The following is a 25,735-nucleotide window of genomic DNA, read 5'->3' on the forward strand; positions in this document are numbered from 1 at the left end:
TCAGGGTTCTTCTGCCACCAGGGTGCTCTAAACTCAATTTTGATGACCTCCGTGACCTCCACGACCCTGACTACGACACTTTTGATGTCCCCATGGTGCTCCAAGGGCCAGAACCTTCTCCAGGGTTTTATGGTGGGGACGTAGGGATGGAACCCACCAGGTTCCTCAAGGTTCTTCTGCCACCAGCATGGCCTGAGCTCCATCTCAGTGATCTTAATGACCCCCATGACCTCAACCACGACATTTTCCATGTCCCCACAGTGCTCCAAGGGCCAGAAGCTTCTCCAGGGGGTTTTGGTGGGGACATAGGGATGGAACCCACCATGGGTCCTCGAGGTTCTTCTGCCCCCAGCGTCCTCTAAACTCAATCTTGATGACCTCAGTGACCTCCACGACCCTGACCACGACACTTTCCATGTCCCCACAGTGCTCCAAGTGCCGCGACTCCTTCCAGGGCCACCCTGGTGGGGACGTAGGGATGGAACCCACCATGGTTCCTCAAGGTTCTTCTGCCCCCAGGGTGCTTTAAAGTGAACTTCAATCATCCCCATGACCTCCATGACCCTGACCATGACACTTTGACATCTCCTGGGTGTCCTCAAATGCCAGACGCTTCTCCAGGGTGTTTTGGTGGGGACATAGGGATGGAACCCACCATGGTTCCTCAGCGTTCTTCTGCCATCAGGGTGCTCTAAAGTGAACTTCAATCATCTCCATGACCTCCATGACCTCAACCATGACATTCTTGATGTCCCCACTGTGCTCCAAGGGCCAGAACTTTCTCTAAGATGTTGTGGTGGGGACATAGGGATGGAACCCACAAAGGTTCCTTGAGGTTCTGCTGCCACCAGGGTGCTCTAAAGTGAACTTCAATCATCTCCATGACCTCCATGACCTCAACCACGACACTTTTGATGTCCCCACAGTGCTCCAAGTGCCGCGACTCCTTCCAGGGCCACCCCGTTGGTGGCCAGCAGTGCTACCGCCTGCTGTCGGTGGAGCAGGAGTACTGCCTGGACCCCGTGTCCCAGAGCCACTGCTTCCCGCCGCCCCAGCGCCGCCCGCTGCCCCCCGGCCGCTCGGTGCCCTTCGCCGTCCAGCCCAAGTTCACCAACGTGGACATCCGCGTCACCCTGGACGTCACCTTCGGCGCCGTCGACCTCTACGTGGCCACCGCCTACGACACCTTCGCCGTGGACGTGGAGCCGGGCACGGGGCGCCACCGCGTGCGGGTGCAGGCGCCCGGGGGCGCCTCGGGGACCTTCGGGACCGGCGGTGGTGGTGGTGGCACCTTGAGGTCCTCAGGAGGTGGTGGTGACACCTTTGGGACCAGTGGTGGCACCTTTGGGACCTTCAGTGGTGGTGGTGGTGGCGGCACCTTGAGGTCTTCGGGAGGTGGTGGTGACACTTTTGGGACCAGTGGTGGCACCTTTGGGACCTTCAGTGGTGGTGGTGGTGGCACCTTGAGGTCTTCGGGAGGTGGTGGTGACACCTTTGGGACCTTCAGTGGTGGCACCTTGAGGTCTTCAGGAGGTGATGGTGACACCTTTGGGACCTTTGGTGGTGGTCAACAAGGAGGTGGTGGTGGTGGAACCTTTGGGACCTTAGGAGGTGGTGGTGACACCTTGAGGTCTTCGGGAGGTGGTGGTGACACCTTTGGGACCAGCAGTGGTGGCACCTTGAGGTCCTCAGGAACTGGTGGTGACACCTTGAGGTCTTCAGGAGGTGATGTTGACACCTTTGGGACCTTTGGTGGTGGTGGCACCTTTGGGACCTTCAGTGGTGGCCATCAAGGAGGGGTTGGTGCTGGTGGTGGTGGTGGCACCTTGAGGTCTTCGGGAGGTGGTGGTGACACTTTTGGGACCTTCAGTGGTGGCACCTTTGGGACCTTCAGTGGTGGTGGTGGCACCTTGAGGTCTTCAGGAGGTGGTGGTGACACCTTTGGGACCTCAGGAACCGGTGGTGGCACCTTTGGGACCTCAGGAATTGGTGGTGGCACCTTTGGGACCTTTGGTGGCACTGGAACCAACGATGGTGGCACCTTTGGGACCTCAGGAATTGGTGGTGGCACCTTTGGGACCTTTGGTGGCACTGGAACCAACGATGGTGGCACCTTTGGGACCTCAGGAATTGGTGGTGGCACCTTTGGGACCTTTGGTGGCACTGGAACCAATGATGGTGACACCTTTGGGACCTTTGGTGGCCCCTTTGGTGGCCCTGCTGATGGTGGGGCTGCTCCCACCAGTGACCCTGGAGGTCCTGGAGCTGCTCCCGGTGGCCAAACTGGGCAAACTGGAGGTCCCAGAGGTGACTTTGGTGGCCAAACTGGTCACACTGGTCATGATGGTCATGATGGTCAAGGTGATGACCCCAGAGCTTTTGGTGGTCCAGGAGCCAATCCCAGTGGTCATGGTGGTCATGGTGGTCATGATGGTCAAGGTGATGACCCCAGAACCTTTGGTGGCCCTCAAAGCCAACTTGGTGGCCAAACTGGTCACACTGGTCATGATGGTCAAGGTGATGACCCCAGAACCTTTGGTGGCCCCCAGACCCACCTGGGTGGCCAAACTGGTCATACTGGTCACGATGGTCAAGGTGATGACCCCAGAACCTTTGGTGGCCAAACTGGTCATACTGGTTTTACTGGTCAAGGTGATGACCCCAGAACCTTTGGTGGCCCCAGAGGTGATTTCAGTGGCCAAACTGGTCATGGTGGTCATGATGGTCAAGGTGATGACCCCAGAACCTTTGGTAGCCCCCAGACCCACCTGGGTGGCCAAACTGGTCCCTCCGGTCACTCCGGTCACTCGGATGACCCCAGAAGTTTTGGTGGCCCCCAAAGCCACCTGAGTGGCCAAACTGGTCATACTGGTTTTACTGGTCATGATGGTCAAGGTGATGACCCCAGAACTTTTGGTGGCCCCCAAACCCACCTGAGTGGCCAAACTGGTCACACTGGTTTTACTGGTCAAGCTGATGATCCCAGAGCCTTTCGTGGCCCCCAAAGCCACCTGGGTGGCCAAACTGGTCATGGTGGTCATGATGGTCAAGGTGATGACCCCAGAACCTTTGGTGGCCAAACTGGTCACTCCGGTCACTCGGATGACCCCAGAAGTTTTGGTGGCCCCCAAAGCCACCTTGGAGGTCACACTGGTCATGGTGGTCACTCCGGTCACTCGGATGACCCCAGAGCCCTTGGTAGCCCCCAAAGCCACCTTGGTGGTCACACTGGTCATGATGGTCAAGGTGATGACCCCAGAACCTTTGGTGGCCCCCAGACCCACCTGGGTGGCCAAACTGGTCACACTGGTCATGGTGGTCCTGATGGTCAAGGTGATGACCCCAGACCCTTTGGTGGCCCCAGAGGTGATTTCAGTGGTCACTCCGGTCACTCGGATGACCCCAGAACTTTTGGTGGCCCCCAGACCCACCTTGGTGGTCACACTGGTCATACTGGTTTTACTGGTCAAGGTGATGACCCCAGAACCTTTGGTGGCCCCAGAGGTGATTTTGGTGGCCAAACTGGTCACTCCGGCCAATCGGATGACCCCAGAGCCCTCGGTAGCCCCAGAGGTGATTTTGGTGGCCAAACTGGTCATGATGGTCACTCAGATGACCCCAGAGCCCTTGGTAGCCCCAGAGGTGATTTTGGTGGCCAAACTGGTCATGATGGTCACTCCGATGACCCCAGAGGCCTCGGTAGCCCCAGAGGTGATTTTGGTGGCCAAACTGGTCATGATGGTCACTCAGATGACCCCAGAGCCCTTGGTAGCCCCAGAGGTGATTTTGGTGGCCAAACTGGTCATGGTGGTCACTCCGATGACCCCAGAGCCCTCGGTAGCCCCCAGACCCACCTGGGTGGCCAAACTGGTCACTCCGGTCACTCCGGTCACTCCGATGACCCCAGAGCCCTTGGTAGCCCCAGAGGTGATTTTGGTGGCCAAACTGGTCATGGTGGTCACTCCGATGACCCCAGAGGCCTCGGTAGCCCCCAGCCTGCCCTGGTTGTCCCCACGCCCCACCCCAGAGCCCCAGAGGGACCCTCCCCGAGCCCCGGCGCCCCCGCGCTGCTGGAGGAACGCGCCCAGGGCCTGGTGACCTACCTGACCATCGCCCAGCCCGTGCCCGCCCTGGTGGTGCGCGGCGTCCGCGACCGCCTGGTCCTCACCTACCCCCACCAGGGCCACCCCCTCAAGTCCACCAGGTTCTACCTGCTGGTGCTGGGCGGCCCGGAACCTTCTCAGGGCCTCCTCTTCTTCCGCCAGGACCAGGCGCACATCGACCTCTTTGTCTTCTTCTCGGTCTTCTTCTCGTGCTTCTTCCTCTTCCTGGCCGTCTGCGTGCTGCTCTGGAAGGCCAAGCAGGGCCTGGACGCGCGGCACGAGCGGCGCCGCCACCGGCAGGAGATGTCCAAGATGGCGGCCAGGCCCTTCGCCAGGGTCACCGTGTGCTTCCAGCCCTGCTGGGGCCACCACCAGAACCGCCCGGAGGAGGTGGGAGCCAGGAGCGCCGGGAACCAGGGCCAGGGAGGTGGACACCAGAGTTATGGAGGTGGACATCAGAGTTATGGAGGACATCAAAGTTATGGGGGTGGACATCAAAATTATGGAGGACATCAAAGTTATGGAGGTGGACACCAGAGTTATGGAGGTGGACACCAGAGTTATGGAGGTGGACATCAAAATTATGGAGGTTATCAAGGTTCTGGAGGTGGAGATCAAAGTTATGGAGGACATCAAAGTTCTGGAGGTGGACATCAGAGCTATGGAGGTTACCAAAGTTCTGGAGGTGGAAATCAAAGTTCTGGAGGTGGAAATCAAAGTTATGGGGGTGGACATCAAAGTTATGGAGGTGGACATCAAAATTATGGAGGTTATCAAGGTTCTGGAGGTGGAGATCAAAGTTATGGAGGACATCAAAATTGTGGAGGTTACCAAAGTTCTGGAGGACATCAAAATTTGGGTGCTTATCAAGGTTCTGGGGGTGGAAATCAAAGTTCTGGAGGTGGAGATCAAAATTATGGAGGTGGAGATCAAAGTTATGGAGGTCATCAAAATTTTGGAGGTGGACATCAAAATTTTGGGGGTTACCAAAGTTCTGGAGGTGGAAATCAAAGTTCTGGAGGTGGACATCAAAGTTATGGAAGTGGAGATCAAAATTTTGCGGGTTATCAAAATTTGGGTGATGGAAATCAAAGTTATGGAGGTGGAGATCCAAATTTTGGGGGTCATCAAAATTTTGGGGGTTACCAAGGTTCTGGAGGTGGAAATCAAAATTCTGGGGCTGGAAATCCAAATTTTGGGGCTTATCAAAGTTTGGGAGGTGGACATCAAAATATGGGGGGCGGGAATCAAAATTTGAGGGACGGAAATCAAAATTTGGGGGGTGGAAATCAGAATTTTGGGGGTTACCAAGGTTCTGGAGGTGGACATCAAAGTTCTGGGGTCGGGGAGAGGAATTTGGGGTCGGGCACCCAAAATTCGAGGTTTGGCCTCCAAGATTTGGAGCTGGGCGCCCAAAATTCGCCCGTGGAGCCCCAAAATTGCCAAAATCTTCCCCGAAATTGTCAAGCCCAACCTCGGAACCCCCAAAATCCTCTCCGGGAGCCCCAGAATTCCAATTTGGAGCCCCAAAATCTTCGTTTCCGCCAAACTTCACCTCTGGACCCCAAAATTTCGCCTTTGGACCCCAAAATTTCACCTTTGGACCCCCAAAATCCTCTCCGGGACCCCAAAATTTCACCTCTGGACCCCCAAAATTCTCGTTTTGGCCACCAAGCGTCACCTCTGGACCCCAAAATTTCCCCTTTGGACCCCCAAAATCCTCTCCGGGACCCCAAAATTTCCTCTTTGGACCCCAAAATTTCCACTTTGGACCCCAAAACTTCCCCTTCCGACCCCCAAAATCCCCTCGGGGCCCCCCAAAATCCCCACTTTAACCCCCAAACCTCCCCTTCGGACCCCCAAAATCCCCGCCCCGCCCACCAGAACCCCCCGAAAACTCTGCCGGGACCCCTCAAATCCGGGGCGGGGTTACCCAGGAGGGGGGCGGGGTTACCCAGGTGGGGGGCGGGGCCAGGCAGGGCGTGGCCGGGGGCGGGGCCGGTGACGTTGGAGCCGACCGAGGACGGCGTGGCCGCGGTGGCGACGCTGCTGCTGCAGCTGCCGGGGGGGCCCGGGGGTCCCCCCAGGGCCGCGCTGGGCTCGGCGCTCGTCACCCTCAGGATGGGCGAGGGTGGGGGCGGGGGCCCCGAAATGGGGGGCAGGGGGGGCGCGGGGGGAGGGGCGGCGGCCAGGAAAGGGGGGGGAGGGGCGGCCATGGAGCTCACCTCCATGGGAATCTGAAATTGGGGGAAAAAATGGGGAAAAAATGGATTTTTTTGCGATTTTATTGCGATTTTTCTTGATTTTATTTTGATTTTTTGGTGTATTTTTAGGGGATTTTTTTCTGTATTTTTGGGGGATTTTTTTCACGATTATTTGGGATATTTTTGGGATATTTTTGGGGAATTTATCTGTAATTTTTGGGGATTTTTTGGGATTTTTTTCGTGTTTTTTTGGGATTTTTGGGGGATTTTTGGGGAATTTTTCTGTATTTTTTATGATTTTTTGGAGATTTTTTCACCACTTTTAGGGATTTTTTCGGGATTTCTTGGGGATTTTTTTCTGTATTTTTTAGGGGATTTCTGGGATTTTTTTCGGGATTTTTTGGTATTTTTTTAGGGATTTTTGGGGATTTTTTTCTGTATTTTTTCTGGATTTTTCGGAATTTTTTGGAATTTTTTTCACAATTTTTTGGGATTTTTTCGGGACTTTTTGGGATTTTTTTCTGTATTTTTGGGGGATTCTTTGGGATTTTTTTCACGATTTTTTGGGGAATTTTTCGTGATTTTTTGGGATTTTTTTCATGATTTTGGGGGAATTTTTCTGTATTTTTTGGGGATTTTTTTTTCCGTGATTTTTGGGGATTTTTTTTCCGTATTTTTGCGGATTTTTTGGGGGATTTTTGGGAAATTTTTCTGTATTTTTTGGGGATTTCTTTTGGGATTTTTGGGGAATTTTTCGGGATTTTTTCTGTATTTTTTGCAAATTTTTTCGGGAATTTTTGGGGATTTTTTTCTGTATTTTTGGGGGATTTTCCCGGATTTTTGGGCATTTTTTTCTGTATTTTTTGGGGATTTTTCGGGATTTTGGGGCGTTTTTTTCACGATTTTTTCGGGATTTTTTTCACGATTTTTGGGGGATTTTTTGGGTTTTTTTTTTTTTTTACGATTTTTGGGGGATTTTTCGTGATTTTTTGGGGAATTTTCGGGATTTTTTTCTGTATTTTTCGGGATTTTTGGGGGAACTTTTTGGGATTTTTTTTCTGTATTTTTGGGGGATTTTTTTCGGGATTTTTTAGGGGATTTTTGGGGGGATTTTTTTCTCGATTTTTCGCGTTATTTTGGGAAAATTTTTTTTGAAATTTTTCTTGATTTTTTTCGGGATTTTTTGGGGATTTTTTCGGCATTTGTTGGGGGATTCCTTCTTGATTTTTAGGGATTTTTGGGGAAGTTTTTTGGGATTTTTTTCGGTATTTTTAGGTATTTTTTTCTCGATTTTGGGAGATTTTTTTCTGGGGATTTTTGGGATTTTTTTCCAGATTTTTTCCAGATTTTTTTTCGGGACTTCGGGAATTTTTGGGAAATTTTTTTTCGGGAATTTTTGGGATTTTATTTTTCCTGGATTTTATTCCGATTGTTTCTGGATTTTTTTAGGACATTTTTGGGGTTTTTTGTTCTGAATTTTATCAGAATTTTTTTTTAACTTATTTATTGAATTTTTTAGGATATTTTGGGGGAATTTTGGGAGAAATTCGGGGAAATTTTGGCTCCAAACCCACAGCAATGAATCAATTAATGAATGAATCAATTAATGAATGAATCAATTAATTAATCCCGGCTTTGTTAATTTGGGGGGGGGGTCCCGGGTCCTTTCCCCTCCCCCACCTTCAATAAACGCTGCTGCCCCTCCCCCACCCCCCTGCGCATCTTTTTTGGGGTGAAAAATCCCGAATTTGGGTCATTCATGAGCGGGGTTCATTAGGGGAGGGGGGGGTTCATTAGGGTGATGGGAATGAGGGGAAAAGTTGCCCAAAAAGGGGGAAAATTGACCCAAAACCCCTCAAAATTCACCCAAAATCTCCAAAACCACTCAGGACCCCCCCAAATCCCCACCAGGACCCCCCAAAATCCCTCAAAATTGACCCAAAATCCTTCAAAATTCACCCAAAATCCCTCAGAATTCTACAAAATTCCTCAAAATTCACTCAAAATTCTACAAAATTCACCCAAAATCCCTGAAAATTCACCCAAAATTCACTCAAAATTTTACAAAGTTCACCTAAAATCCCTCAAAATTGACCCAAAATCCCTCAAAATTCTACAAAATTCACCCAAAATCCCCAAAACCACTCAGGACCCCCCAAGTTCCCACCAGAACCCCCCCAAAATCCCTCAAAATTCACCCAAAATCCCTCAAAATTCCACAAAATTCACCCAAAATCCCTCAAAATTCTACAAAATTGACCCAAAATCCCTCAAAATTCCCCTAAAATCCCCAAAACCACTCAGGACACCCAAATCCCCACCAGGGCCCCCAAAATCCCTCAAAATTCACCCAAAAATCCCTCAAAATTCCCCTAAAATCCCCAAAACCACTCAGGACACCCAAATCCCCACCAGGGCCCCCAAAATCCCTCAAAATTCACCCAAAATCCCTCAAAATTTTAAAAATTCACCCAAAATCCTGGAAAATTCCCAAAAATCCCTGAAAATTCTCTCAGAATTCCCCCCCCCCCAAATCCTTCTAAATTCCCCCATAATCTTTCAGGATTCCTCAAGATTCCCCAAAATCCCTGAATTTGCCCTAAAAAATTCCCTCAAAATTCCTAAAAATCCTCTGAAAATTCCCCCCAAAAAATCCCCTGAAAATTCCCCAAAAAAATTCCCTCAAAATTCCCCAAAATGCCTCAAAATTCCCGAAATTTCCCTCAAAATTCCACAAAATCCCTCAAAATTCCTCCGACTTCCCCAAATTCCCTCAAAATTCCCTCAAAATCCCTGAAAATTCCCCCAAAATAGCCCAAAAATTCCGTGAAATTCCCCCGAAATTCGCCCCGTCCCTCCCTGATGACGTCACGGGCGCGTCGATGACGTCACAACCCGGAAGTTCTGTAAAATTCTTTATTTGGCCCCAAATCTCAGCCTGGGTGGGGGCAGACCCCCGATTTTTAATTAAAAAAAGACAAAAAATACAAATTTAAGGCACCGAAAAAGCCCCAAAATGGCCCCAAAAATGAACTGGGCTGGGATTTGAGGAAAATTCCGGGATTTTGGGGAAAGTTCTGGAATTTCGGGGAAAATTCCGGGATTTTGGGGGGTCCCGGTCACACCACGAGGCTCTCGCGGCTCAAGGCGTCGTTCTGGGGGGGGAGAGGGGAAAAAATGACCCAAAATATCCCCAAATTAACCCAAAATTAACCCAAAATTAACCCGAAATTGTAAAAAATCATCGTTGATTCAAATGAACCCAAAATGGCCCAAATTCCTCCCCCAAAATACCCAAAAATGAACCTGAAATGTCCAAATTTATCCCACAGTACCCGAAATGAACCCCAAAAAACCCAAATGATCCCAAATTAACCCAAAACCCTCCACCCAAAATACCCGAAATTACCGGAAATGATCCCAAATTCAGCTCAAATTCCCCCAAATTCAACCCAGAACCTCCCAGGTTATCTCAGGATTGCCCAAAATCCCAGAAAATTCCCCCAAAATCCCCAAATCCCTCCCTGATGTCCCAGAATTCCCCAGACTTCCCCCAAATTCCCACCCGGGTGCCCCCAAATTCCCCCAAATTTCCCCAAAATCCAACCCAACATCTCCAAAATTCCCTCAAAATTCCCCGAAATCCCACCCAGGACCCCCAAAATTCCTCAAATTTCCCCCAAATTATCCCTAGAATTTTCCCCACATTTCCCCCAAAATTTCCCCCAAATTCCCACCCAGGACCCCCCAAAATTCCCCCCAAATTCCCTCCCAAGACCCCCCGAATTTACCTCAAATTTCCCCCAAAATTTCCCCCAATTTCCCCCAAAATTCCTCAAAATTTCCCCCAAATTTTCCCCCAAAATTCCTCAAATTTCCCCCAAATTCCCACCCAGTACCCCCCAAATTTCCCCCACAATTTTCCCCCAAATTTCCCACAGATTTTCCCCAAAATTTCCCTCAAATTCCCACCCAGGACCCCCCAAATTTCCCTCAAGACTTCACCCAAATTGCCCCCAAAATTTCTCAAATTTCCCCAAAAATTTTCCCCCAATTTTTCCCCAAAATTCCTCAATTTTCCCCCAAATTTCCCCCAAATTTTCCCCCAAAAATTTCCCCCAAAATTCCCCCAAAATTTCCCCCAAATTCCCCCAACACCCTCCCACCAAAATCCCACCCAGGACCTGCAAAATTCCTCAAATTCCCCCAAAATCCCTCAAATTTCCCCCTAAAATCCCACCCAGGACCCCCAAATTTCTCCTCAAATTTCCCCCAAATTTCCTCAAAATTTCTCCAAATTTCCCCGAATTTGCCCTAAAAATTCCCCGAATTTCCCCTCCCCCACCTTCCGCAGCCTCCGGGGGGCTCCGGGCGGGTTCCGGGGGGGTGGGGGAGGGGTCAGGGACCCCCCTCGGGGCCGCCCCTCCCCCCCTCCCGCCCCTCCCCCCCCCCTCCAGGGCCGCCCCTCCCCCAAAATCTCGGCCGAGCGCGAGCGGGGAGGGGGGGGAGGGGTCCAGGAGGGCTCGTGCAGGGAGGTGACGTCACTGGGGGCGGGGTCTAAAGAGAAGGGAGTGGGAGGGGTCAGTGTGGGGGGGGAGGGGCCGGGTCGACCCAAACCCCGCCCCCTCCCCCTTAAAACAAATTCAACTCAGGAGCTCCAAAATCGCCCAAAATTGCCCCAAAATTCCACCCAAGACGCCCCCCCCCAAACTCCCCAAAATTATCCCAGGAACCCCAAAAATCCCCCAAAAAATCCCTCCAGGACCCACCCCAAAATCACCCCCAGGACCCCCCAAAAATCCCCCAAATTCCACCCAAAATTCCCCCCCAGGACCCCCCAAAATCCCCCAAATTCCACCCAAAATCACCCCCAGGACCCCCCAAAATCCCCCAAATTCCACCCAAAATTACCCCCCAGGACCCCCCAAAATCCCCCCCAAAATTCCCCCCCAGGACCCCCCAAAATCCCCCAAATTCCACCCAAAATTACCCCCAGGACCCCCCAAAATCCCCCAAATTCCACCCAAAATCACCCCCAGGACCCCCCAAAAATCCCCCAAATTCCACCCAAAATTCCCCCCCAGGACCCCCCAAAATCCCCCAAATTCCACCCAAAACTACCCCCAGGACCCCCCAAAATCCCCCCCAAAATTACCCCCAGGACCCCCCCTCATTATCCAAGAGACCCCAAAAATCCCCCCAAAATCCCCCCCAAAAATCTCCCTAAAAATCCCTCCAAGACCCCCCAAAATCTCCCCCAATCCCCCCCCCCCAGAATTTCCCCAAAACGCCCCAAAACCCCCTCAAAATTCCCCCCAAAATTCCCCCCAGGACCCCCCAAAATCCCCCAAAAAATCCCCCCCCAAAATCCCCTCCAAAATTCACCAAAATCCACCTCAGGAGCCCCCAAAAATCTTCCCAAAATTCCCCCCAAATCCCCCAAAATTAACCCAGGACCCCTAAAATTTTCCCCAAATCCCCCAAAATCCCTGCCAGGACCCCCCAAATCCCCCAAATCCATCTCAGGACCCCCCAGAATCTTTCCCAAGGACCCCCCAAACCCTCCCAAAATCCCCCCCAAAATCCCCCCAAAAATCCCCCTAAATCCCACCCGGGACCCCCAAATCCCACCCAGGACCCCCCAAAAATCCCCAAATTATCCAGGGGACCCCTAAAATCCCCCTCAGGACCCCCCAAAACCCCCCCAAAAATCCCCCTCAGGACCCCCAAAAAGCCCCTCCAACCCCCCCCCAAAATTTCCCCAAAACCCCCCAGATTCCCCCCAAAAATCCCCTCCAAATCCAAAAAATCCTCCCAAAAATTCCCAAAAATCCCCAAATTCCCCCCAAAATCCCCCCAGTCCCCTCCCCCCTCACCTGGTGACCACGCCCTGGCCCCGCCCCCTCCCCAGGGCTGCTGCAGCTGCTGCTCCAGGAACCGCAGGGCCAAGGGCGGGGGAACTGCGGGACCAGAATAAACCAGTATAAACCAGTATAAACCAGTATGGACCGGTATGGACCAGTATAAACCAGTATGGACCGGTATGGACCAGTATAAACCAGTATGGACCAGTATGGACCAATGTAAACCAGTATGGACCAGTGTAAACCAGTATGGACCATTATAAACCCATATAAATCAATAAAAACCAGTATAAACCAGTACAAACTGGTACAGACCAGTACAGACTGGTATAAACCAGTATGGGCCAGTATAAACCAGTATAAACCAGTATAAACCAGTATGGACCAATGTAAACCAGTATGGACCAGTATAGACCAGTATAGACCAGTACGGACCAGTATAGACCAGTATGGACCAGTATGGACCAGTATAAACCAGTATGGACCAGTACGGACCAGTACGGACCAGTAAGGACCAGTATGGAGCAGTATGGACCGGTACGGACCAGTATAGACCAGTACGGACCAGTATAGACTGGTATAGACTGGTATAAACCAGTATAGAACAGTATGGACCGGTATGGACCAGTATGGACCAGTACGGACCAGTACAGACCAGTACGGACCAGTATGGACCAGTATGGACCCATATAAATCAATAAAAACCAGTATGGACCAGTATAAACCAGTACAAACCACTACAAACCCATATACATAAATAAAAACCAGTATGGACCAATACAAACCAGTCCAAACCAGTACGGACCAGTATGGACCAGTATGGAGCAGTATAAACCAGTATAAACCAGTACGGACCAGTACAAACCAGTCCAAACCAGTATAAATAAATAGAAACCAATACAAACCAGTATGGACCAGTATAAACCAGTATGGACCAATATAAATGAGCATAAACCACTCCCCCTCCGTTCAGGCCATGATTGACAGCTGTCAATCACCCGTCTCACCTGCGCTGCTCTCGCCCACTCCCCCCCCCCGCTCAGGCCATGATTGATTGACAGCTGTCAATCACCCCCATCTCACCCACTCCCCACCCCCAGGCCATGATTGACAGCTGTCAATCACCCGTCTCACCTGCGCTGCTCTCACCCACTCCCCCCGTTCAGGCCATGATTGATTGACAGCTGTCAATCACCCCGGTCTCACCTGTGCTGCTCTCGCCCACTCCCCCCCCTTCAGGTCATGATTGATTGACAGCTGTCAATCACCCGTCTCACCCACTCCCCACCCCCATGCCATGATTGACAGCTGTCAATCACCCCCGTCTCACTTGTGCTGCTCTCACCCACTCCCCCCATTCAGGCCATGATTGATTGACAGCTGTCAATCACCCGTCTCACCTGTGCTGCTCTCACCCCCCCATTCAGGCCATGATTGATTGACAGCTGTCAATCACCCGTCTCACCCACTCCCCGCCCCCAGGCCATGATTGACAGCTGTCAATCACCCGTCTCACCTGTGCTGCTGTCGCTGTCCCTCAGCAGCGGCACCTGAGAGCTCTGGGAGCTACCTGGGGATGGGGGGGGAGGGGCCAGGTGAGACCCGACCCGGGGTCACCTGAGGTCACCCGGGGTCACCTGAGGTCACGCGGGGTCACGCGGGGTCACGGAGCCCCTCCCCCACTCACCGAGGAGCTGCAGGGGCAGCGCTGGGGTGGGGGCGGGGCCAAAGGCTCCGCCCGCTGTGGCTGCTTTGCCGGCCAGGTAAACTGGGGGGGGAGGGGAGAGGGTGAGGGCACAACGGGGGCACAGCCCAGGGGGGCACAGGTACAGCCCAGGTGTGCCCAGGTGTGCCCAGGTACAGCCCAGGTGTGCCCAGAACAGGGGCACAGGTACAGCCCAGGGGTGCCCAGGTGTGCCCAGAACCAACCCAGGTGTGCCCAGGTGTGCCCAGAATGGGGGCACAGGCACAGCCCAGGGGGGCACAGGTGTGCCCAGGTACCCACCCAGGTGTGCCCAGGTGTGCCCAGGTGTGCCCAGGGGGGCACAGGTACAGCCCAGGTGTGCCCAGGTGTGCCCAGGTACAGCCCAGGTGTGCCCAGGGGTGCCCAGAACAGGGGCACAGGCACAGCCCAGGGGGGCACAGGCACAGCCCAGGTGTGCCCAGGTATGCCCAGAACCCACTCAGGTGTCCCAGGTCCAACCCAGGTGTGCCCAGAACAGAGCCACAGGTACTCCCCAGGTGTGCCCAGGTACCCCCAGGTACAGCCCAGGGGTGCCAGGGGTGCCCAGAAGCCCCCAAGGTGTGCCCAGAAGCCCCCAGGTGCCCCCCCAGGTGTGTTTTGGTGCCCCCAAGTGTGCCCAGGTGCCCCCAGGTGTATCTCAGGTGCCCCCAGGTGCCCCCAGGTGTGCCCAGAACCCACCAAGTTGCCCCCAGGTGTATCCCAGGTGCCCCCCCAGGTGTGCCCAGGTGTATCTCAGGTGCCCCCAGGTGTGCTCAGGTGCCCCCAGGTGTGTTTTGGTGCCCCCAGGTGCCCCCCAGGTGTATCCCAGGTGTGCCCAGAACCCCCAGGTGCCCCCCCAGGTGTATCCCAGGTGCCCCCCCAGGTGCCCCCAGGTGTGTTTTGATGCCCCCCAGGTGTGTTTTGATGCCCCCCAGGTGTGTTTTGGTCCCCCCCAGGTGTGTTTTGGTCCCCCCCAGGTGACTCACGGGCCTCGGGGCAGCAGCAGGTGCGGGGGCAGCAGGGGCAGCGCAGGTAACAGCAGCAGGTGTGGGGGCAGCACTGGCACCAGCACAGCCCCGCCCCCAGCGCCACCAGCCCCGCCCCCAGCGCCACCAGCACCACGAACAGCCAGTCTGCAACGGGGACATTTGCATAAATTAGCATAAACCTGCGAAAATCATCCCGAACGGTCGCAGAGCTGCCCAAAATGCCCCAAAATGCCCCAAAATCATCCCAAAGTTACCCCAGCCCTGCCCCACAAACTGCCGGTCTGGAAGGGGAAATTAGCATGAATTAGCATGAATTAGCATGAATTAGCATGAATTAGCATGAGTCGTCACAGAATGTCCCAAAACGCCCTGAAATTGTCCCAAAATGTCCCAAATTAATCCCAAAGTTGTCCCAGCCCCGCCCCCAGCGCCACCAACAGCCAGTCTGGAATGGGGATATTAGCATACATTAGCATACATTAGCATAAATTAGCATAGATTGTCGTAAAACTTCCCAAAATGTTCCAAAGTTGTCCCAAAATGCCCCAAATTTATCCCAAAATGTCCCAAATTCATCCCAGCCCCGCCCCCAGCGCCACCGGCAGCCAATCTGGAAAGGGGTCAAATGTCCCAAATTAGCATAAATTAGCATATATTTGCATGAGTTATCCCCGGAAATTACCCCTAATGTATCCCAAAATATCCCCCAAAATATTATCCCCACAAATGTCCCATATTTAACCCTAAATTAGCATAAATTAGCATAAATTGTCCCCCAAAGTCCAATCCCCGCCCCCTGCGCCAGTCCGTAAAGGGTTAAAAGGTCGAAATTAGCATAAATTAGCATAAGTTATCCCAGTGTTGTCCCAGCTCCGCCCCCAACACCACCAACAGCCAGTCTGGGAAAGGTTAAAATGCCTGGGTTTAGCATAAATTAGCATATATTAGCATAAGTCACTCCCCGAAATTACCCCTAAAATATCCCAAAAAAATTATCCCCAAAAAATATCCCCAAAAGTGACCCCAAAATGTCCCAAATTCACCCCAAAAATGCCCAAAATTATCCCCAAAAAAATTCCTAATTCATCCCTAAAATTTATCCCAAATTTATCCCAAATTCACCCCAAAATATCCCAAATTTACCCCAAAATATCCCAAATTTACCCCAAAATATCCCAAAACCACCTGGCCCAAAATGGCCCCCAGGTGCCCCAGGTGCCCCCAGGTGTGCCCAGGTGTATTTTGGGTGCTCCCAGGTGTATCTCTGGTGTATTTTGGGTGCCCCCAGGTGTGCCCAGGTGTATTTTGGGTGCCCCCAGGTGTATCTCTGGTGCCCCCAGGTGTCCCCAGGTGTGGGTTTGGGTGTCCCCAGGTCTATCCCAGGTGTCCCCAGGTGCCCCCAGGTGTGCCCAGGTGTATCCCAGGTGTGCCCAGGTTGATTTTGGGTGCCCCCAGGTGTATCTCAGGTGTATTTTGGGTGCCCCCAGGTGTCCCCAGGTGTGCCCAGGTCTATCCCAGGTGTGCCCAGGTGTATTTTGGGTGTCCCCAGGTGCCCCCAGGTGTCCCCAGATGTCCCCAGGTGTGGTTTTGGGTGTCCCCAGGTGTATCCCCGGTGCCCCCAGGTGTATTTTGGGTGCCCCCAGGTGTCCCCAGGTGTGGGTTTGGGTGTCCCCAGGTGTATTTTGGGTGTCCCCAGGTGTCCCCAGGTGTGCCCAGGTGCCCCAGGTGTCCCCAGGTGTGCCCAGGTGCCCCAGGTGTCCCCAGGTGCATTTTGGGTGTCCCCAGGTGTCCCCAGGTGTATCCCAGGTGCCCCCAGGTGTCCCCAGGTGCATTTTGGGTGTCCCCAGGTGTATTTTGGGTGCCCCCAGGTGTCCCCAGGTGTGGGTTTGGGTGTCCCCAGGTGTATTTTGGGTGCCCCCAGGTGTCCCCAGGTGTGGGTTTGGGTGTCCCCAGGTGTATTTTGGGTGCCCCCAGGTGGCCCCAGGTGCCCCAGGTGTCCCCAGGTGTATTTTGGGTGCCCCCAGGTGTGTCTCAGGTGTGCCCAGGTGTGCCCAGGTGTATTTTGGGTGTCCCAGGTGTGCCCGTACCTGGCAGGGTCCCCTCGGGCAGCAGCCGGGAGCCCTCGGGAAGAGACCCTGGGGGGACACGGGGGGAGGGGCCCAGTGCCAACCAGTGACCCCTGAATCCCAAACCAGTATAAACCAGTGACCCCAAACCAGTATAAACCAGTGACCCCAAACCAGTATAAACCAGTGACCCCTGAATCCCATCCCAGTATAAACCAGTAACCACATAACCCCATCCCAGTATAAACCAGTGACCCCCGAACCCCAATCCCAGTATAAACCAGTGACCCCAAACCAGTATAAACCAGTGACCCCAAACCAGTGACCCCCGAACCCCAATCCCAGTATAAACCAGTAACCCCAAACCAGTATAAACCAGTGACCCCAAACCAGTATAAACCAGTGACCCCAAACCCCAAACCAGTATAAACCAGTGACCCCAAAACCCCAAACCAGTACAAACCAGTGACCCCAAATCCAATCCCAGTATAAACCAGTGACCCCAAAACCCAAACCAGTGACCCCAAATCCCATCCCAGTATAAACCAGTAACCACATAACCCCATCCCAGTATAAACCAGTGACCCCAAACCCAATCCCAGTATAAACCAGTGACCCCAAACCAGTATAAACTGGTGACCACATAACCCCAAACCAGTGACCCCAAACCCAATCCCAGTATAAACCAGTGACCACATAACCCCAAACCAGTACAAACCAGTGACCCCAAACCAGTACAAACCAGTGACCCCAAACCAGTATAAACCAGTGACCCCCAAATCCAATCCCAGTATAAACCAGTGACCCCAAACCCCAAACCAGTTCAAACCAGTGACCCCCAAACCCCCTCCCAGTATAAACCAGTGACCCCAAATCCAATCCCAGTATAAACCAGTGACCCCCAAACCCCTCCCAGTGCGAACCAGTGACCCCCAACCGCCAAACCAGTGACCCCAAATCCCAAACCAGTACAAACCAGTGACCCCAAACCCCCTCCCAGTATAACCCAGTCCACTCCCAGTCCCTCCCAGTTTGGTCCCAGTTTAACCCAGTCCCTCCCAGTCCCTCCCAGTTTGGTCCCAGTTCCCTCCCAGTCCATTCCGAGTCCATTTCCAGTCCCTCCCAGTTCACTCCCAGTATAACCCGGTCAATCCCAGTTATGTCCCAGTCCCTCCCAGTCCCTCCCAGTCTGTCCCAGTTTGTCCCAGTTTGATCCCAGTTTGTCCCAGTTTGTCCCAGTTTGTCCCAGTTTGATCCCAGTCCCTCCCAGTTTGATCCCAGTCCCTCCCAGTTTGATCCCAGTTTGTCCCAGTTTGTCCCAGTTTGATCCCAGTCTCACCCAGCACCACCAGTTCGGCCACGGCCTCGTTGTTGCCCTGCAGGTCGCTGGTCGAGGTCACCGTGCACAGGTAGAGGCCGCTGTCACCCCAGGCTGCGGGGCCCAGGCTGAGCTCGGCCGCTGCACAGGTGAGAGACAGGTGAGATATGGACAGGTGAGACATGGACAGGGGAGAGACACAGGGGACACATGGACAGGTGAGAGACAGGTGAGATATGGACAGGTGAGACATGGACAGGTGAGAGACAGGGGAGAGATACAGGTGAGAGATACAGGTGAGACATGGACAGGTGAGACATGGACAGGTGAGACATGGACAGGTGAGACATGGACAGGTGAGAGACACAGGTGAGACATGGACAGGGGAGAGACACAGGTGAGAGACACAGGTGAGAGATACAGGTGAGAGACAGGTGAGAGATACAGGTGAGAGACAGGTGAGACATGGACAGGGGAGAGACACGGGAGAGACAGGTGAGAGACAAGGGAGACATGGACAGGTGAGACATGGACAGGGGAGAGACACAGGGGAGAGACAGGTGAGAGATGGACAGGTGAGAGACAGGTGAGAGACAGGTGAGAGACAGGGGAGAGATACAGGTGAGACAGGGGAGAGATACAGGGGAGAGACAGGTGAGACACAGGTGAAAGACAAGGGAGAGACAGGTGAGATACAGGGGAGATACAGGTGAGACATGGACAGGTGAGAGGTGAGATATACAGGTGAGGGACAGGTGAGACACAGGTGAAAGACAGGGGTGTGCCCAGGTGTGTTATAACTGTCCCCAGGTGTGCCCCAGGTGTGCCCCAGGTGTGTTCCCAGGTGTGTTCCCAGGTGTGCCCAGGTGTATCTCAGGTGCCCCCAGGTGTGCGCTCACCTCCGCGGATGGTGACGGCCCTGCCCAGGTGTGTTATAACTGCCCCCAGGTGTATCTCAGGTGCCCCCAGGTGTGCCCCAGGTGTGCCCAGGTGCGCGCTCACCTCCGCGGATGGTGACGACCCTGCCCAGGTGTGTGCCCCAGGTGTGCCCCCAGGTGTACCCAGGTGCCCCCAGGTGTGCCCAGGTGAGCCCAGGTGTGCGCTCACCTCTGCGGATGGTGACAGCCCTGCCCAGGTGTACCCAGGTGTGCCCCAGGTGTATCTCAGGTGTATCTCAGGTGCCCCCAGGTGTGCCCAGGTGTGCGCTCACCTCTGCGGATGGTGACGGCCCTGCCCAGGTGTGTGCCCAGGTGTGCCCAGGTGTATCTCAGGTGTGCCCAGGTGCCCCAGGTGTGCGCTCACCTCCGCGGATGGTGACGGCCCTGCCCAGGTGTGTTATAACTGCCCCCAGGTGTACCCAGGTGTACCCAGGTGTGCCCAGGTGTATCTCAGGTGCCCCCAGGTGTGCCCCAGGTGTATCTCAGGTGCCCCCAGGTGTGCCCAGGTGTGCGCTCACCTCCGCGGATGGTGACGGCCCTGCCCAGGTAGAAGTCTCCCAGGGTCACCTGCTCTCCCTGCTTGGTGGCCACGATGCGCACGGTGCGGGCGGAGTCGGGACACGCCCCCGCCACCTCGCCAGGTGAGTCCCGGGCGGCGCCGCCAGGTGAGGCCGCCCAGGTGTCCGGGCAGAAGGATTTGTACTTCCAGGTGACGATGGGGGCGGGGCCGCCAGGTGAGCTCACCTGGAAGTGGCAGCGCAGCAGAACCGGCTGGAAGAGCAGAGCGACGGTGCGGGGCTCAGGTACGGACACCTGCAGGGAGCGCACCTGGACAGACACACCTGGACAGGTGAGGGGAGAGAGAACAGTCAGGGACACCTGCAGGGAGCGCACCTGGACAGACACACCTGGACAGGTGAGACAGGAGAGAGAACAGTCAGGGACACCTGGACAGGTGAGACAGGGACACCTGGGACAGGTGAGACAGTGACACCTGCAGGGAGCGCACCTGCATGGACACACCTGGACAGGTGAGACAGGAGAGAGAATCAGACAGGGACACCTGGGACAGGTGAGACAGGGCAGTGACACCTGGACAGGTGAGACAGGGACACCTGCAGGGAGCGCACCTGGACGGACACACCTGGACAGGTGAGGGGAGAGAGAATCAGACAGGGACACCTGGACAGGTGAGAGACAATCAGTGACACCTGCAGGGAGGACACCTGGACAGGTGAGACAGTGACACCTGCAGGGAGCGCACCTGGACAGACACACCTGGACAGGTGAGAGAACAGAGAATCAGACAGTGACACCTGCAGGGAGCACACCTGGGACAGGTGAGGGGAGAGAGAACAGTCAGGGACACCTGGACAGGTGAGACAGGGACACCTGCAGGGAGCGCACCTGGACAGGTGAGAGGAGAGAGAACAGTCAGGGACACCTGGGACAGGTGAGAGAAGGGACAGAGTCAGTCAGTGACACCTGCAGGGACACACCTGGACAGGTGAGACAGGAATCACTCAGTGTCACCTGGACAGGTGAGAGGAGAGAGAGTCAGACAGTGACACCTGTACAGGTGAGACAAGGGACAGGGTCAGTGTCACCTGGACAGGTGAGACAGGAGCCACTGAGTGTAACCTGTGCAGGTGAGACAGGTGTGACACCTGGGACAGGTGAGAGAGGAGACAGGGTCAGTTGGTGCCACCTGGACAGGTGAGACAGGGCAGTGACACCTGCAGGGACACCTGGACAGGTGGGACAGGAGAGAGGAGAGAGGATCAGGCAGTGACACCTGCAGGGAGCGCACCTGTACAGGTGAGACAGGGCAGTGACACCTGCAGGGACACCTGGACAGGTGAGAGAACAGTCAGAGACACCTGGGACAGGTGAGAGGAGAGAGAACAGTCAGGAACACCTGCAGTGACACCTGGACAGGTGAGACAGGAGAGAGGAGAGAGGATCAGGCAGTGACACCTGGGAGAGGTGAGACAGGTGAGGGACACCTGGGACAGGTGAGAGAACAGTCAGTGACACCTGGACAGGTGAGAGGAAAGAGGAGAGAGAACAGTCAGGGACACCTGCAGGGAGAACACCTGGACGGACACACCTGGGACAGGTGAGACAGGAATCACTCAGTGTCACCTGGACAGGTGAGAGGAGAGAGAGTCAGACAGTGACACCTGGGACAGGTGAGACAGGGTCAGTGTCACCTGCAGGGACACCTGGGACAGGTGAGGGGAGAGAGAATCAGGCAGTGACACCTGCAGGGAGAACACCTGGACGGACACACCTGAACAAGTGAGAGAACAGTCAGAGACACCTGGACAGGTGAGAGAACAGCCAGTGTCTGTCATCTGGACAGGTGAGACAGGTGTGACACACATACAGGTGAGACAGGAGTCAGGGACACCGGGGACAGGTAAGACAGGGCAGTGACACCTGCAGGGACACCTGTACAGGTGAGACAGGGTCAGTGTCACCTGGACAGGTGAGACAGGAGCCACTGAGTGTAACCTGTGCAGGTGAGACAGGTGTGACACCTCGACAGGTGAGACAGTGACACCTGCAGGGACACCTGGGACAGGTGAGAGAAGGGACAGAGTCACCTGGTGTCACCTGGACAGGTGAGACAATCAGTGACACCTGGGACAGGTGAGACAGGTGAGTGTCACCTGCAGGGACACCTGTCCAGGTGAGTCCAGCAGTGTCACCTGCAGTGTCACCTGCACAGGTGGGACAGGTGAGACAGTGACACCTGTCCAGGTGAGTCCATCAGTGTCACCCAGTGTCACCTGCAGTGTCACCTGTCCAGGTGAGTCAGTGTCACCTGCAGTGTCACCTGTCCAGGTGAGTCAGTGTCACCCAGTGTCACCTGTCCAGGTGAGTCCATCAGTGTCACCTGTCCAGGTGAGTCAGTGTCACCCAGTGTCACCTGTCCAGGTGAGTCCATCAGTGTCACCTGTCCAGGTGAGTCCGTCAGTGTCACCTGTCCAGTGTCACCTGGGGCCGGGTGTGGCTCCCTGGGGTCACCTGTGCTCACCTGGCCCCCCCCCTTAATTACCCCCACCTCTTAATTACCCCCCTAATTAACCCATCCCCCTTAATTACCCCCCTAATTAACCCCATCCCCCTTAATTACCCCCCTAATTAACCCCCCACCCCTTAATTACCCCCCACCTCTTAATTACCCCCCCTAATTAACCCCATCCCCCTTAATTACCCCAGATCCCATTAACTGCCCCCTTAATTAACCCCCAGCCCTTTAATTACCCCAGACCCCCTTAATTACCCCAGCCCCCCCTTAATTACCTTGTTAATTACCCCAGACCCCCATTAATTACCCTGGAACCTCCTTAATTACCCAGTTAATTACCCCAGACCCCCATTAATTACCCCAGAACCCCCTTAATTACCTGGTTAATTACCCCAGACCCCAATTAATTACCCCGGAACCCCCTTAATTACCCCGTTAATTACCCGACCCCCTTTAATTACCCCGGAACCTCCTTAATTACCCAGGAACCCCCTTAATTATCCCAGAACCTCCTTAATTACCTGTTTAATTACCCCAGACCCCCCTTAATTACCCCAGACCCCCCTTAATTATCCCGGAACCTCCTTAATTACCCGGTTAATTATCCCGGAACCCCCTTAATTACCTCGTTAATTACCCCGGACCCCCATGAATTACGTCGGAACCTCCTTAATTACCCCGGAACCCCTTAATTACCCTGGAACCTCCTTAATTACCTCGGAACCCCCTTAATTACCCCGGATCCCCTTTAATTACCCCGGAACCCCCTTAATTACCCCGTTAATTACCCCAGAACTCCCTTAATTACCCCAGAACCTCCTTAATTTCCCCATTAATTACCCCAGACCCCCATTAATTACCCTGGAACCCCCTTAATTACCCGGTTAATTATCCCGGACCCCCCTTAATTACCCCGTTAATTACCCCGGACCCCCATGAATTACGTCGGAACCCCCTTAATTACCCCGGAACCCCCTTAATTACTCCGTTAATTACCCCAGACCCCATTAATTACCCCGGAACCCCCCTAATTACCCTCCCTGATTACCCCGCCCCGCTAATTGGCGTTAATTAGCGCGTTAATTGCTCGCCCCTCGCCCACCGAGCAGCGCCAGCAGCGCCCCCAGCGCCGCCGCCATCTTGGATCGCCCAGGTGTGGGCGGGGCCTCGCGGGGCGGGGCCGGCGCACCTGGGCACGCCCACTTCCGGTCGGGGCCACGCCCATCGCCTTATATGGGGGGAAAGGAGGAAAATTGGGGAAAAAATGAGGGGAAATTGGGGAAAAATTGGGGGAAATTGGGGAAATATGAGGGAAATTTTGGAATAAATGGGGAAATTTGGGGGAAATTGGGGGGAAATGGGAAAATTGGGGAAAATTGGGAAAAACTGGGGGGAAAATTGGGGGAAAATTGGGAAAAACTGGGGGGGAAAATTGGGGAGGAAATGGGAAAATTTGGGGAAAATTTGGGGGAAATTTGGGGAATATTTGGGGGGAATATTGGGGGAAAATTGGGGAAAATTGGAGAAAATTGGGGGAAATTGGGAAATATTGGGGGAAAATTGGGAAAAACTGGAGACAAAAATGGGAAAATTTGGGGAAAATTTGGGGAATATTTGGGGGGAATATTGGGGGAAAACTTGGGGAAAATTGGTGAAAATTGGGGGAAAATTGGGAAAAACTGGGGGGGAAAATGGGAGGAAAGTGGGAAAATTTGGGGAAAATTTGGGGAATATTTGGGGGGAATATTGGGGGGGGGAAATTGGGGGAAATTGGAGAAAATTGAGGGAAATTTGGGGGGAAATTGGGAAATATTGGGGAAAATTGGGGGAAATTGGGGGAAAATTGGGGGAAATTTTTGGGAATATTTGGAGGAAATTGGGGAATATTTGGGTAGGAAATGGGGAGAAAATTGGGAAATATTTGGGGGGGAAATTGGGGAAAAAATTGGGAAAAAATTGGGAAAAAATTGGGGAGAATGGGAAAATTTTGGGGTAAAAGGGACATTGGGGAAAAATTGGGGAAATCGGGGGGAAATTTGGGATAAATTGGGATAAATTGGGGAAAATGGGGAAGAAAGGAAGGGAAAAGAGAAGAAATGGAGGGGAAAGGGGGAAAAGTGAAAATAAATTGGGAGGAAAAGGGTGGAAATTGGGAAAATTTTGGAAAAAATGCGGGAAAATGAGGGGAAATGGGGGAAAATTGGGAGAAATTGGGAAAAATGGGGAAAAATGGGGGAAAATTGGAAAAGTGGGAGAAAATTGAGGGAAAATTGAGGGAAAAATGGGGGAAAATGAGGAAAAATTGGGGGAAAAGAGGAGAATGAAGGAAAAAAATGGGAAAATTGGGAAAAATTGGGAAAAATTGGGGAAAATGGGGGAAAATGAGGAAAAAATGGGGGGGAAAGAGGAGAATGAAGGAAAAAAATGGGAAAAAATTGGGAAAATTTGGGGAAAATGGGGGATATTGGGAAAATTGGGGGAAAAGTGGGAGAAATTGGGAAAAGTGGGAGAAAATTGAGGGAAAAATGGGGGAAAATGAGGGAAAAATGGGGGGGGAAGAGGAGAATGAAGGAAAAAAATGGGAAAAATTGGGAAAAAATGGGAAAAATTGGGAAAAATTGGGAAAAAGGGGGGAAAATGGCTGAAAAGGGAAAAAATGAGGCAAAACCGAGGAAAAAAGGGAAAAAGGAGGGGAAAATTTGATGTCATTGGGGGGGGAGGGGCGGGTCCGGCCCCTCCCCCTCCCCCCCCCCATTTAATGGCGGCCCCTCCCCCCCCTCCCCCACTCCTGGCCCCGATTTTGGGACCCCCCGGAGCTCCGGGAGCCCCCCGGGATTTTGGGAGGTGAGCGGGGACCCCTCCCCCACCCCAGGGCGGGCGGTGACGTCATCGGGTTGGGGACCCCTCCCCCTCCCCCAAAAAAACCCCCCCGGGATGGCCCCAAAATTCGGGATTTTCCCCCCAAAAAATCCCTAAAATCCAAAAAAAATTATTTTGAATATTCCTTAAAAAACCAAAAAAATTTCTTCAAAATTGCCCAAAATTCCGGGATTTTCCCCCCAAAAAATCCCTAAAATCCCCCAAAAATTATTTTAAAAAATTCCTTAAAAACCCAAAAAAAACTTCCTCAAAATTGCCCAAAATTCCGGGATTTTCCCCCCAAACCCTCCCCTAAAATCCCCCCAAAATTATTTTTAAAAATTCCTAAAAAACCCCCAAAAAAACTTCCTTAAAATTGCCCAGAATTCCGGGATTTTCCCCAAAAAACCCCCCTAAAATCCCCCCAAAAATTATTTTAAAAAATTCCTAAAAAAACCCAAAAAACTTCCTCAAAATTGCCCAAAATTCGCGGATTTTCCCCCAAAAACCCCCTCGGGACCCCCTCAAAATTCCGGAACCCCAAAAATTCCCAGAAACCCCAAAAATTCCTGGATTTTCCCCCAAAAATCTCCTTAAAAAACCCAAAAATTCCTTTAAAACCCCTCAAAAATTC

At 53.2% G+C, this 25,735-nt stretch overlaps 2 protein-coding genes across 3 annotated transcripts in view; one reads left to right on the forward strand and one right to left on the reverse strand.

Annotated features, from left to right (window-relative positions):
• The window catches only part of LOC139587084 (uncharacterized PE-PGRS family protein PE_PGRS54-like), a gene marked incomplete at its 5' end in the record, with an annotated part of 34,023 nt that extends 27,168 nt beyond the window's left edge, over positions 1–6,855 (forward strand). Inside the window, 2 exons of the mRNA XM_071420943.1 lie at positions 927–4,881; positions 4,975–6,855. Of these exons, the coding sequence (XP_071277044.1) occupies positions 927–4,881; positions 4,975–6,344 (5,325 nt within the window). The remainder of the gene's footprint in view (positions 1–926; positions 4,882–4,974) is intronic.
• Positions 6,856–9,126: 2,271 nt separating this feature from the next.
• LOC139587083 (lipolysis-stimulated lipoprotein receptor-like) lies at positions 9,127–24,949 on the reverse strand. Of its 2 annotated transcripts, XM_071420941.1 has the most exons (10): positions 23,345–24,949; positions 19,724–20,047; positions 18,289–18,408; positions 16,971–17,018; positions 14,881–15,027; positions 13,859–13,939; positions 13,688–13,741; positions 12,184–12,267; positions 10,653–10,864; positions 9,127–9,462 (listed from the first exon to the last, which is right to left on the reverse strand). In XM_071420941.1, exons 1-10 carry the CDS (start codon positions 23,379–23,381, stop codon positions 9,427–9,429), a joined length of 1,143 nt encoding a protein of 380 aa, XP_071277042.1. In that variant the 5' UTR covers positions 23,382–24,949; the 3' UTR covers positions 9,127–9,426. The 2 variants fall into 2 exon arrangements, with proteins under 2 accessions (XP_071277042.1, XP_071277043.1); XM_071420942.1 differs by lacking the exon at positions 16,971–17,018.
• Positions 24,950–25,735: the final 786 nt, after the last annotated feature.

The sequence above is a fragment of the Agelaius tricolor genome, unplaced genomic scaffold (genome assembly GCF_023055355.1).
Source record: "Agelaius tricolor isolate 1412-34295 unplaced genomic scaffold, bAgeTri1.0.p SCAF_176, whole genome shotgun sequence".
Lineage (NCBI taxonomy): Eukaryota > Metazoa > Chordata > Aves > Passeriformes > Icteridae > Agelaius > Agelaius tricolor.

Coding starts and splice junctions, on each gene's coding strand:
- LOC139587083 (XM_071420941.1), bottom strand. CDS start 23,381: ATGGCGGCGGCGCTGGGGGCGCTGCTGGCGCTGCTCG. Junction 15,028..16,970: donor GCCCGAGGGGACCCTGCCAG/GTACGGGCACAC, acceptor TCCCCGTTGCAG/ACTGGCTGTTCGTGGTGCTG. Junction 12,268..13,687: donor GGACAGCGACAGCAGCACAG/GTGAGACGGGTG, acceptor CTGGTCCCGCAG/TTCCCCCGCCCTTGGCCCTG.